We start from the raw sequence: 14,411 nt of genomic DNA, 5'->3' as shown, positions 1-14,411 counted from the left end.
ACACTGACAGATTGTAACAAAACTAGTAGTTTTATTGTACACACATTTTTTTCTATCCAGTGAATGATTACAACTGACATTTCAGGCGTGAACACTTTCGACTTCACCCAGAAATAGATGGTTTGGATAATCTGGCTAAACCGGAGGTTCCAACCTGTCTCATCATCTGATCGATACTCCTCACAACAATTAAATCAACTGTAAAAATGTAAGAGAAGGGTGAAATGTTGCCATAGGAATAAGATTATATAACGAAAAGACACAGACACAAACAATAGGGAAACAGAGAGATTTATAGAAATCATGACAACTCCAAAAGTTCAGTAGATCACAAGCGCATTACTTATACTTTTAGATGTTATGTTAAAGCTGCACCAATTAATATTTTTTTATTAACAATGTATGAAATAACTATGTATAATTTTAAAAGGTGTCATTCGAGCAGGCCCGCCCCCTTATAGTTGACTAAACCATTACTGAGACAGGTTTACTTAATCCATTTTTTATTCGTCAGATAGTCACAGAAAACAACAATGTCAAACTCCGTGCAGGAGCTAAAGTATGTGGACCAACACAGACCTTTGCTTTTGTAACACAGTATCTATCTGGACTGGGAGCAGAGGGAGGTTTGTTTACACTACTAGTATAGGCACTAGCATAGGAGAATCAGCACCATAACTGGAGCTGAGTGCGTGGGCAACAGAATCGGGTTCACAGCCTCAGAAACCGTCTGAGGCCAAATGATTTAGCAGCTCCAACCAGGACTCCGGGATGACAAAGACATGGCGGGTTTAGGGAGGGACAGGAGCGGTGAGTTTGTATCAAGTTAATTTGTTTAATTTAACTATTGGCTTTAACTAACTACGACTAATCCACTAAGAAAATCTTTAGTCAGGGCAGCCCTAATTTGTAGTGACAAACCCAGGATTGTCACCAAAATCCAGTTACCTTCAGCTCTACAGACCGTTTTAGCATCTTTCAGCTCATTGTTTCTGTTTTACGGTCAGCAGCTTTTTGTTGTTGGTTCACTTTCACTGCTCTCATCAGTCTAGCTTGTTCTTGTTCTGCTGCCCTCAAGTCGCCAATAATTCAGCTCTAAGATAGCTTTAAGATATGTACCGTTTATATGTAGGTTCCTTTGTCAAATCTTATAACTCCTGGTTCCATAACAATACAAACAGGAGAGATTTTTAATACATTCAATAATCTTTAGACCAAAACCAACAGTGTTAGTCCATCTTTCATTATTTCCAAATCACTCCATACTCAACTCTGAGCCAAAATGTTCTCCAGGAGACATAAATCTTTAAAAACAGATCACAAATATAGTTTAAAAAAGGCTAAATAATTTGCAACAAACCGTGCCTTTGTTGGGAACTAGTGATTATCTCTGGCAGCAGGATGGCTCTAAATAAACTGCAGTGTGTTCATGGTAATAAGGGAAAATGATACCCAGTGCAACGGAGCTCTGCAGCACAGAGGAATACATTATATATCGAATGAACGATGATATACTTGTCAGTAGGATCAAAGTTTTCTATCACATCTTTTGCTCAGAGTTTGTTGGTTACAGGAAACAAGAATGAGTTAACTTTTATCCAAAATAAATTGTGAAAATCACTTCAGACGCATGGAAACAGACTCATTTGATTTGCCTTTTCTCTTTCCCCTCCTCCTCGCTTTCCTTCGTTCTCCCTGAAGGTGTAAACTGACCTGCATGTGTTCCCACAAGCTACTGTGTGTATGAGCTCCATCTCTTGCTGTCGGACAGTAACTCATCTCCCACTTGACACGGATGACAAATTGCCTCCCTGCAGGCCAAAAAATTAGAGCGGCTGTTTGAACGCAGTCATTAGCCTATGTTGCCCGTTGAATCAGAGAGCAATGTACCTAAGTGGTAAATTCACCCATGTTTGTTGACGTCAAAACGCACAATGCAGCAAGAGTAATACTTGAACCACCTTTATGTTAAATGTGACAAAGAGTCTTGCAACTGCTTTCCAAATGATTTTAGAAGAATTATTTAGTTTAGCAACATATATTCGAAGTCAAGTACTTCTTGACATTGCGATTGAAGTCAGCTTGGGAACCATCGGATGCTTGGAACCCCTGGGCCTAAAAAGAACCTTTAATTTTAAGACTTGCACAATAGAGTTTTTAAAAGAGTGATAATTTGCTCCCATGTTGCACCTCTCTCCAGCCCTGCCAAGTTCAGCCCGTGAGTGAGAAAAAACTGAACGAAAATTTGACGACTTAGCAAGATTGTGCCACTAAATAATAGCATTGACACACAGCAAGGAGGGTGTGCCCGGCGCTCGCAGAGGTGAAGTCAGGGAGGGGAGGAATGTTGGCCGCAGATGAAAGCGGGAGCGCAGGCTGGGATGTGTAGTAACTCTCCACACATCAGCCTGTTCGTATAATAAGCCGGATCCTAGAGGCAGGAGAGGAGAAACGAGGAAGAAACATGCCAAAACATCTCTCACTCTGCTGTCTGTGTGTGTGCGCTGTCCTCCTCGCTGTCTGTCTCTTTGTCTACAGTATGTTCAAATTATTATTTTTTCCAGTTGACATGACTAAAATTACGCTGTCAAAGCTACGCAACTTAATGCTGACGGGAGCAGCTGACATTCATTGATTCATTCATACTTCACGTTCAATCCTGTCAACTTTATTGACACAACTCCCTTTAAAAATCTGCATTTTAGAACACATCATCTGTCTCTTTTTTTTCTTTACCTCTGTGTGCGTGTGTGTGCTGGAGTGACAGCAGAGCCTTCAAAGAGTCCCATCAAAACTGAGATTAGTGACTAAAGACGGACCCTCAGGCCTCGGGACCGGTCTGAAAACGTCCGTGTAACCCTTCTTTTACCTCCAGTTGGTATGATGAACTCCTCCAAGAGCAACAGCAGTGATAGAAGAAGTATTCAGATCCTTTATTTAAGTAAAAGTACCAATACGACACATTATAAATACTTATACTACAAAATAAAGGGCTGCTTTGAAAACCTTACTCAAGTAAAAGTACATGAGTATCATCAATAAATGTACTTACAGCAAAATATATGTATTATTATATGTGTGTGCATCATTCACCATCGCAGCTAGTTTTAATCTCCTACCTAACCTAGGTCCCTTCTGAAGGTCACAAGATAAATATGAGGGGTCGCGAGATGACAAAAGAAGAAAAAATTCTGCTACACAAATTTATATTCTTTTTTTTTCTAATTTTGGCACTTTTGAGAAATATCAGATACTTTTACCTCCTTAGTGGAACTGCAAACAGCTTGTAAACAGACAGACAGGGCGCACCTGGCAAAAAGCTTGGAAACTGGTTCAAGCTTTAAAAATTCACTCAAGTTTATTAAATATTTTCAAATCTGAAAATGAAAAGTAACCAGTAACTAAAGCTGTCAGATAAATGCAGTGCAGTAAAAAGCACATTTCCCTCTGAGAAGTGAAGGTAGCATCAAATGGAAAGTACCTCAAAACTGCACCACAGTAGTTTTATATTTGTAACTACTTTCCACAGCCGAGCACCCACTAGTGCTACCCACTACAACACTCTGACTCCATGATGGGACCTTGTGGGCTTTTCAGACCCGACTTCACCTCTACAAGTCAGATTGCATCTGGTGTTTATTGTGATGAAAGTAATGATGCGTTCAAGTGCGTCGCTGGTCTCCTTACATTCATGGCAAAAATTGTCCCTGAAACTAAAGAGACTTTGGTAAAATAAAGACTAGATTATAAAGTTGCAGTTATTTTCTTCTTAGCAAATAAATGCTATTGATATACTTAAATAGCAGTTTTTTTCTTGCGACTTCCAATGATTTATCCGGATCTAATAATTCCGCTGCAGTGACTTTGCCCTACAGTATTTTACAGCATATATCTGGTGATGCTGAGGTTTTTCAGTTTAATTTGAAAGCAGTCCGGGATTTCCACCGCAGATGAGCATAATGACCGTGAGCTGAGTGAAATTACAGTGTCCGAGCCTCTGCTCTGCCAAAATCACAAGTTTGGAGTTTCTGTAGAAGGCCGATGTTTGTTGTAATTGTCCCTCGTGTGGGACCACAGGCGGTGCCCTCAGTGTCAGTGTGTGTGTGTGTGTGTGTGTGTGTGTGCGTGCGTGCGTGCGCTCTTCTACTACTTCTAAGATTATTACACTGGCATAAAAATCAAGCTGAACTCGATTAGGCCTGCAGAAAGAGTCGTATCGCTTCATAGCTCCATATTCAGCCAAACGTGGAATTGAAAAGAAATTAGATTCCTGCGGATCAGTGTGTAAAGTGTGTGTTTAATAAAAAATAATTTGGATAATAAGGTCTGCGGCCTTTCAACAGCAGCTTATGAAGATAATTCGGTCTGATCCGCCTTATTTTGCTTTTTGGCAGACTGGAAGAATTTTATTTTGGAGAGCCGCTGCGTTTCATGAGCCAACCCGCCATTGTCCATTTTTATTAAAACCTACGCAGAATTAATGGGTGGTTATTTTTAAATATACAGTCTTGTGCAATAATGCATACATGTTGAGCCTAATTTTACCTGAGAAACATAGTCAGATTATCCTATATCTATTATATATATATATATATATATATACATATATATTAGATATTATTAGATATTATTATCTTATTAGCTGGAGATATCTGACTCAGATATCTCCAGCTAAAGTGCGTCCTAAAGGCAACAAGCAGTAATTTACCTCCTCATAGATATCAAATGATTGATAACTCATCCTCATTTATCAAAAAATAATGCTTATATTTAATATATATAATATGTTATATATACATATTTTAGCATTTATAAGCACTCATTTATTGTCCTGTTGGCTATGGTATTTTATTTGTATCTTTTTATTTATTTATTTATTTGAATGTAATTGTATTTATTGATCACCACATGAAAGGAACCGGTAGATATTTTTTCATCCAGAATATTCACGCTTGCGGTATGATATTTTAATGGTTAAAATGGCGTTTTACTGAAGACTTTGAGAAGTGGGGCCTTCATTGTCCGCCAAAAACCGAGAGGGAGCCGGTCCGCGGCCGGTGCTCAATGTGATTTGTGTGACACGGCGGAGCGCTGCAGCCAATGAGCTGCGCGCTGCGTGTGCCAAGTGGAGGCAGAGGATGGTGTGTGCAGACTCACAGTGCGCTCCGGAGAGGAGGAACACACACACACACACACTCTCACACACACACACAGTCCTCTCTGCTCCTGCCAAGCGCCTCTTCACAACACGGGAGGGAACAAGCTCCGGACTGCTTATTTTGGACGAAGAGAAGAAGGAAAATAACCCCACTGGAAGGATAGTAAATCTTTTTTACGGACTTTTCGTCAGGAGTTGTTGCGGTGTTTTCTCACACAGTGCCGTCCTGGCTGCACGTTGTCATGCGTCCTGTCCGCGTCAATGGTGTTCAACACTGAGCGTCGCGTTTGTGGACCCTTCAGCCGGGATGTAGCGGAGGACAAACCCACATAAACCCGCGTCCTATCGCCCTTTCTCTCAGCAGGAATACAGTGACAGTTATCGAAGCTCAAGTCCATTTCCAACGGCTGCTGTCGGTTTATGGAAAGTGAAACTCTTCTCTGAAAGTCTGCTGACTTTAACATTGATGGTGGGTTGTCTTATGATGACCCCCGCCTGGAGGTCATAGCTGACCCCTCTTATTTCCCGCTACATCACTGCCCCTCACCCCAATGATGACTATGAGCTCTATATCGGACACTTTAGTCCCGCCCGATCCGTCCAAGTCGGCGTTTTTGGAGTTCGGCGGCCACGGTTACCCCGGACACCAGCAGCCCTCCCCCGGCCTGTCCCACAACCATTACCCGGTGCACGGTCTGCACGCCGTCGGGCCCTCGCAGCACGACGGGCCCTTCTCCTCCGGGGCGTCCTCGTACGGTCGCCCGCTGGGATACCCGCCCTATCACAGCCCCGTGAGCGCGCACCACCCCGGGGCCTACCTGCCCTATCAGCACGGGGGTCACGGCGGCGCGCTTGGACACACCAGACTGGAGGATGCGGGTAGGTTTACGCAGGACAAATATGGAACACTCATGTTCGCTCTTTTCTTTTGCATCCACAGTTTGAGTTCAATATTCATACCCCGTGTGAAGAGTGGAAAGATCTCAGAGAAAGAAAACAGAGGCTTTAGTTTAATTGAGGCATGGCTTATTTGCTTTTTACTGGGCCCACCCGCGCTAAAATGATATGTTTGTTCATGATTCTGTGCGTCGTCTCGAATAAAAACCAGTGTGGCGGCTCAAGTCAAAAAGATGCTGGTTGCAGCATCACAGAGGACATTAAATGCAACAACACGCAGAAAATAATTAAAGGAAAATCTCAGGAAACAAAATGTTATTCCTCACAGATGTCTTATTTAGGCCCATTAAAATGCTCGGAGTAAAAAATAAGCCACAGCGGAGCGCAATAATTGGATCCACACACAGGTCGGCCGCAGCCTCGTGTTCAGTGTACTTTGGGGTTGGACGGAAGATGAGCCGAGGGCCCACAGAGACCGTGGGACTCTCCACAAGAAGCAGCCGACTCCGGCCCTGTGGTGTCCCGCAGCGGCCAAAGCCTCAAAACACAGCCAGCACATCATCTCCAAATAACATCCACCCTGCCTGCTGCCTGCACCCCCGAGACACCTCTAATAACAATAACAATTATAACAACAACAACAACAACAATAATAATAATTACACTACTTTCAGTACTGAAAAATGAAAAATAATTGTTGAATTCGATTTAAAAATAAATGTTAATTGAACAAAATATTTACTGTATAGAGTGTTATATAGTTTCAAAATAAAATACTTCAAGAATCCTAACCTTTCACACCAAGCAGATCAATTAAAAGAATTCCTAAATAACACCACCTTTAATCATTTATTTTTTGGTCATCATATTTATAAACCCTTTACCATCGAGGCCCATTGTGATCAATTTTAATGGCTTCAAGCTAATTCAATGCAGACCACTTAAATATACAGATGGTGTTATATTTGATAGCTTATGTTCTAAAAAAGTGATATTGCTTTAATGCAACTAAAAGGCACCGCCAAAAGCATAGAATTCCACCATCTGACCGGCTGCTACAATGGAATAAAGAGCAGCAATCCGGATTACATACACACATATATATATTAAGATACATGTATGTAGACGGACCTTTGTCAACCATCATATATGTTACATGAATTATTAATAGATGTAGAGTCTGATCATACACTACTACTAATAATATTAATACAGGTCCTTCTCTACACATTTAGCTATTTAAACTTGACTACAGGCAAACACGTCTTGGTTTTTCTGTCAAAATGTCTTTCTTTCTTTCTTTGTTTTTCTACCCCTCATGTACGGCATGCTTTTTTCAGCAAAATGTTTGTCAGAGTAACATAATGTATAAAGATGCAGTGAAGCCAAACTGAATTAAAAATGACACAAGTGGCTAGGAAAATGTACAGATCTTTAATAATAATCACTCTAAATAATATTATAAAACAGTTCAAACATGTACAAAATAGTGTTTATTACATTGTTTAATACAGCAGTAAAATATAAGTAATTAAATTATACTCCTGTATATATTTTATCCCAACTTGTTTTTGTGCCTTTTTCATGTAAATTCAGTGTACAGCGTTTTAAATCGCTGAACAAATTAACAATTTATTTTTAATTTCTTTAATTTAAAAAAAATAATAATGTATAGTCTACAGACATCAATAAGCGCCACATCAGCACTTTCAGCTGGTTTTCTCAGCTTGTCTCTACACGATGCAAATAGAGGTAATTAACCACAAATAAAGCATCATCAGTGTGTTCGGTGATGAATAGACTGAATAGGAACACACCTGATGTTGTTTTATTACTATTATACTTTATAAAATATCCTAATCTCAACTGATGACATATTGAGGCATTACTTGTGTCAACTGTAAAACATGTTAAACACAATGGATTTATATATTCTGAGTATCTATGATTGGTGTTGACAGGACTTCAGCCCTACTACCCAGTCCAGTTACATTTCTGTTATTGGAGCTTTTTGGGTGGACTAAGAATGCTTTATGGTCATTTATTTATTTTCTCACTTCTATGAAATGTTTAGGTCCAGTTTGTGGCAAAGCAAAGAGTTACCACTTCAGTACTTTTATATATATATATAAATATATATATATATATATATATATTTATATTTATATATACACACACACACACACACACATATATGTGTGTGTGTGTTAATATGCTTAGACAACTATATATCAATCATTATTATTTTTCCACATACAACCTAAAGCTAACGGGACTTACATTCAGAAATGTATACCCTCTTAAGTTAACTTTTTCCTTTTTCGTCAAATCTCTTCGAAGGGCCCGTTGTTTTTCTCTCCTCCAGTGCTCATGCACTTGAGTGCGCCCGCGCCGCCACTCTGCAGCTCAGTTACAGAATCTGAACGTCTTGTGGGGCCTCGGCTTGTCCGCAGCTGTTCTCTCCTGCCACTGCAGGCTATAAGCTCATGTCATAACATATTCAGCGTGGGCGAACATACAGTCGGATGGCTTTCCTGAAAAAGGGCGAAGAAGAAAAGAAGCCCTCTCAGCTGAGCTGAACCAGAAATGCTTTGGAGAGAACAAAGTGGATTTATCCTTTTACCTGCGTCCATTGTCATATAGTTATTAGACTCATTTTACAGCCTTCTCACACACTATATTTCACGATACTGAAGTGTACTCACAGAATTTCAAATGATATTGTACCACACAATATTACACATAGAAAAGCCTCATATTTTGTATTTAAACAAAATTGCCCCAACCATTATCACTTTCTATTTTGCTGTTAAATTTAGGGCTGTGAGATATGACAATATAAAAATATCACACTATGTTCTATAGTTTATTTTGTTGTGTCCAAGATCACAGTCTTGACAGCAATATTTTTCGTCATTTGGACGAGGCTTTGCATTCTTCCGGATGCAGGCAGGAAATTTGCGTGAAGGCAACACAAACAAAAAAGGAAGAACAGTGAAGGTGAAGCAGAATGGAGTGATTCCGAAACAGGAGACAGACTCCGACATTGCCAAGACAAAACGAGGATACTTCTGTCACACGGATGTGGTCTTTGTATGACACAGTGGTCATTTTATTTTACTGATTTATAGAAAAGGTGTATTATCTGGATATTGGTTTTTTGATATTGTTATACCAGGATATGACATTTTGGTTATATTGCACATCCCTGTAGTTCAATTTTAGATGGTTATGGTTAGGTGCATGGTTAAACTTTAAAATGGCTGAGCCCATATATGGCCTGTCCCTACATATTAGACAAAAAACTTTTTTTTTTTAAGAACACACTGTGATATGAGGCTGAATGTGTTCCTGTTTCTTCTTAACAACTTCCATCACATTCTAATAGAGCCCACGTGTATATCGTATAAAAACAGACCTGCTCCCTGAATTTCTGTTTCCTCGTAGTACGCACATTCTACTTTCTTTAGCATTTTTGTGGGATAGAAAAAAAGCAATCAGTAAAACCCAGCATGATGAGGAAACCAGCGCAAAACTCCACCACAAGCTTCCCTTAAAGAAAGGTGTCAGAAATGTGACAGAGGATAGATTGAAGCAGGAATTTCTATCTTTCACAACATTTTGAAATGTTTCATGACCATTGACTAATCTTGTGATCTTTTGAAGGACGGCGCCTGTAAGGCCAAACTCCTGCCCCCCTCAAAGCCCCTTGTTGATATTTAAAACACTGCTCTCCTCCCTCCTCTTCTGCAGAACACGAGAAGCCCACGGCAGTGATAGAGAACGGGGAGGTGAGACTGAACGGGAAGGGAAAGAAGATCCGGAAGCCTCGGACCATTTACTCCAGCCTGCAGCTTCAGGCGCTTAACCAGCGCTTCCAGCAGACCCAGTATCTTGCCCTGCCCGAGAGGGCCGACCTGGCGGCCAAACTGGGCCTGACGCAGACCCAGGTACTGTGGAAGATGATACACATAGAAAAACACACAACATATGTCTGCTCTTTTACACTGAAAGTCTTAGCTGAGCTATTTCTTTTATTTCAAGATGATATAAAAATACATTTTGCACATGAAAAGGACTGAAAAATATCTGTCTGTGATGACAAGAGTCGGAAACATTTTTGATAAGTGTGGGCTAATTTCTCTAATTGAGGGCGTGTATCAATTTAATCTCATTTCCAGTGTTTATGACACACTGTGAGCTGTCATTGGAATGCATGCCTACAACATACATTAATATCAATAGAACATACACACCTACAGTGTCGTTTTTTAATAGAAAATACAAAAAAAACACAACAAAATTGAACTGAGATTTATTCTAGAACCTGATTCTATCCTGTCGTTGATTGTTTGATTGGATATGTAATCAAAGTGTTCCTTGGTTCCCAGTTAAAGGGCACCTAGGCCAGTATAAAAGCCCAAACAGGCAATGGTACATTCTTGTAAACTGTTGTCACCGCACGTTCCTCTATGTGTAATTACACGCTGGCATACACAAATGTCATGTGAAGTTTAGTCATAGATTGTCATAGAATCAGAAAACAAAAGGACATGACACTGATTACAACAAAACCAGATGGAACAAAGAGGCCTCAAATGCACATCACGAATTGGGAGTGTGTGTATAAATGCGTGTGTGTTGGGCGTTCACCATGAGTGTAAATTTATGTGTCTGCAGCTGATGTTAAGGCGAAGACTTGTTTTGCCGCTGGTCATCTTTCCCTCTCAGTGCCTTTTATTTGTCTGTTTTCTTTCCCTCAGAAAACGCACACACACACACACACACACACGTGCAGTCGACAAAGGCAAATAAAAGCCTTAATGGCAACCATTTTGTCTGTTACATGAAGCCGGTGAGGCAACATCGGCTGCTGTCGATGTTTTCTAGCCGCTTGTTTCACCACTGTGAACATCTGAAGTTCATATTGTTTTTATAAGACGCTTTGGTATTTAATAATAATCCACAACATTTTCCTATAAATAAATGTCTAATTTGCCTAACTCCATTGATATTAGACATTAGTGAGTCAGCCTTTATTCAGTTGATTAAAGTTCTGATATTCACACTCCTAGTCCGGAAACAATCAACCCGATGAACACAACAGATACTGATATAGCACTTTGTCCCAACATGTGTGAATGACAAACCTGTTTAAGAAAAGTTTTTACCTTAGTTAAGACAAACAAAAGAAATTCTGTAGGGAGAATGTTTTTTTAGAAATTGTTCCTCTGACAAACTGTTTCCTCATTTCCTGAGCATCTTCAGTTCAGTTTCAGAGGTCAATTTCTTTACGATACAATATACGGTGAAATAACTTATCCATCCAGCAGAAAAACACATGGATTTTCTTCATGGACGACATTGTCTTATTTGAAACTGTCTTTTCGATGAGCAGTAGATGCGTTACTCTACAAAGGCAAAGAACAGTTACATGTTAAGGCTGGATTTAATGGCAAAAATAATTGGAATGAAAACATTTTCTTTCAGCTTTTTTGCCCATTTTAACTAGTTTGTTTAAAAGAAAGACTTAATTTTGATTATTTACAGTCCATAGTTTAGGAATGAAATTAATCTTTGTTTCAGTTATAATAAATTAAGCTTTTAAATATGTCATTTAAAGGAACTTAACCTCACCAAATCGCATGAATTCCACCAGTGTCAAAAGCTGAGATGGCAGCAACTGAGTTATGCTAAGCTAGCTACCATTTAGCAGGTGTTTAGTTTCTCCATCATGACTAGGTTCAGCGACTGACTCATTTAGTTAAATGGAATACAAAGCTGAAATACCCAGATGTCAGTTAATTTTTCATTTAAAGATAAAAGAGCAAGAGAAAAAATTAATTGTTATATTTAGCTTTAGCTAGGCTAGCTTACATTCGTTATATGTCTCTTTCTTTAGCAGTTTGGGTTGTTTTTTAGTCGTGTTTAGTAGCTAGTGCAAATTTTTAAAGCTGCTCCTTTTTACAAAAATTCTACATTTGTATGACAATACATTTTTAAAACAGATGTCAAAAGGTCAGATTCAGGTCTTTACTCATTTTGACCAAATGTGTAAATTAGTTTCTGTGGTTTGGCTGTGTAGGGCAGTGTAGTTATTATATGTACATTGAGTCTATGACATTTTTCACAATTTAGTGTTTCACCAAGAAGAAGATATGAAGAGCTCTCTGTACTGGGGAGCACAAGGTCACATTTGGAAAACAGGAACTATTTTCTTCATCAGTAACACATTCGTACTTAAAATTTATACTGTATTCAAATGGGCTTACCCTGTCAGAATGCACAGCCACTGTTATTCAGAGCTGTTATCATCCCGGCTGTAATTATAATCATTGTTCTTCGTGAAGCGACAGCAGGAAAGGAGAAGGCAGCACATGTGGCGGCATCTTTGTGCCAGGAGATAAGGTGTGGCCTGTGTCAAAAAGGAGTTATTTTTAAAAGCCATATAATGCTGTGCGATCAAAGATACATTACACATGTGGAAAACAGAGTAAAGGTTTGAGTACTGAGCAGGTGTCCCATTGGGAAAAGATTAGATTGTTTAGTAATCATTTGAAATACGATACATCCACGTGTGTGTGCGTGTATGTGTGTAATGATGTCATCAAATGAACCATCCTAATCCCATATGAATTAACCACAGCAGCTATGTTTACCCTGGGAGTAAGAGATGATCTGTTCATGTGCCTTTGCCTTTTGTAGTGGCAAAGTGGTTTTCAGTGTGGTCTGCTGAAAGTCAGACTCACATGCATGTTTACTGAAGAAGCTTTTTTTTTTTTTACCTTCTCTCTCTGTATTCTTTGAGGTGTTTTGGATCGGGGAAAGTGGGCTTTGACTGATTGCATTATAGTCTTAAGTATGTCAGCGTTATGTCAACTGATACTAGAGTGCAATTAAAGGATATCTCTGGCTATAGTTTGAGGCATGCAGACACATTTTTGTGGGCTTGGGATAAAGAATGTGGGTGTTTTTTTACTTTCTTTTCTGGGAATGCTTGCCCTGTTTTAATTTCCTTTTCATAGATAAGTCCCTTTCCCTCTGTTCCCAGTCTTTATGCTATGCTAAGCTAAACAGCTGCTGGCTGTAGACTTATATTTAGTGTACAGACATGAGAGTGGTATGGATTTTCTTATCTATCTGTCAGCAAGAAAGTGAATAAGTGTACTTCCCAAAGTGTCGAACTATTCCTTTTTACCAGGAATTTTAGCTATCCTACCATAGCCAAGGTTTAGCTGCGCTGCCACATTGATTGTATTAAAGGTCCATTGGGATTTAGTGACATCTAGCGGTGAGGCTGCAGATTGCAACCAATTGAATACTGCTCGCTTCACCCTTCCCTTCCAAGCATGTAGGAGAAATTATAGTGGTGCCTGAAATTGTGAAAGGCCCTATCTACATCCAGTTTTTAGTTTGTCCGTTGCCCGTTTGTAGTCGACAATCTTTTCTGTAGTCAGATATTCACAGAAAAACAAAAACAACGTCAAACGGTAGCTGCACCTTGTCACTGGGACAGTTGTTAGCAGTATGGACCTTTTCTCTCGTAACATAGCTATTGTCAAGTGTTAGTAATGTCCCTAACAGTACCTTCATCACTGATGATCATCCGATAGTCACGTCTAGATCTTGTATAAATAAAAGCAATTTTTAAAATGTGACACCGAACATAAAAAATGTCATAATCCAGGGTTTTGTGGGAATTATTCAATGATCAAGGTCTGTTTATAGGCTTGGAATCTAACCGACAATCTAAATACAGTTTAAAAAAACTGTTTCACACTACCAAATACATGCAAAAGCTTATTTGTATTTTTGAACAAATATTATAATTTATGTATTTTTGTAAAATCTCCATGCTAAAAACAAATAACAAACTACCAATGCAATACAACATCTGTTTAAGGGCCTGTATTTCCTCCTCTCTGGTGGGACCACGTCAAAATCATCGGAGACACGACGAACACGCGTATTGAACACGCAGTCGTGTTGCTCTCAGTCGGCTGTAATTAGCCGCATGTAACTGTCCAGCACATACAGTATGTACTGTACACATACACACATTCCTCACATGCATGGATGCACTTTAGTCCACTCAGACACACACCCCATGCATCTGCTCAAACATATGTAGCTCATGTGCATTTTTATACACATATGCAGATGGAAACATAAACACACACTTGAAGATAGTGATCATGCGCCACATCTCTATCCTGCCTTCATGCCATTAGGCTGGCAGCCAACCACTGACCACTTTCCATCTGAATCGCTAATGTTCCCAGACGCAGCTGAGAAATGGCACGTAGCACATTTCTAACTTTTTTCCTTGAAACTCTTTCTCTATCTCTCTCTCTCT

The 14,411-nt window shown here is 39.5% G+C and overlaps 1 protein-coding gene across 1 annotated transcript in view; it reads left to right on the top strand.

Annotated features, from left to right (window-relative positions):
- Nucleotides 1–5,196: 5,196 nt before the first annotated feature.
- Nucleotides 5,197–14,411, top strand: part of LOC118323332 (homeobox protein Dlx4a-like) — a 15,649-nt gene continuing 6,434 nt past the window's right edge. Inside the window, exons 1-2 of the mRNA XM_035655280.1 lie at nt 5,197–6,037; nt 9,809–10,005. Coding sequence (XP_035511173.1) covers nt 5,710–6,037; nt 9,809–10,005 — 525 coding nt within the window. The 5' untranslated portion in view covers nt 5,197–5,709. The remainder of the gene's footprint in view (nt 6,038–9,808; nt 10,006–14,411) is intronic.

The sequence above is a fragment of the Morone saxatilis genome, unplaced genomic scaffold (assembly GCF_004916995.1).
Source record: "Morone saxatilis isolate NCDOM2014 unplaced genomic scaffold, NCSU_SB_2.0 Contig14, whole genome shotgun sequence".
Taxonomy (NCBI): Eukaryota; Metazoa; Chordata; class Actinopteri; family Moronidae; genus Morone; species Morone saxatilis.
Note: the sequence above shows the minus strand (reverse complement) of the source record. Positions and strands in the feature narration are given on the sequence as shown.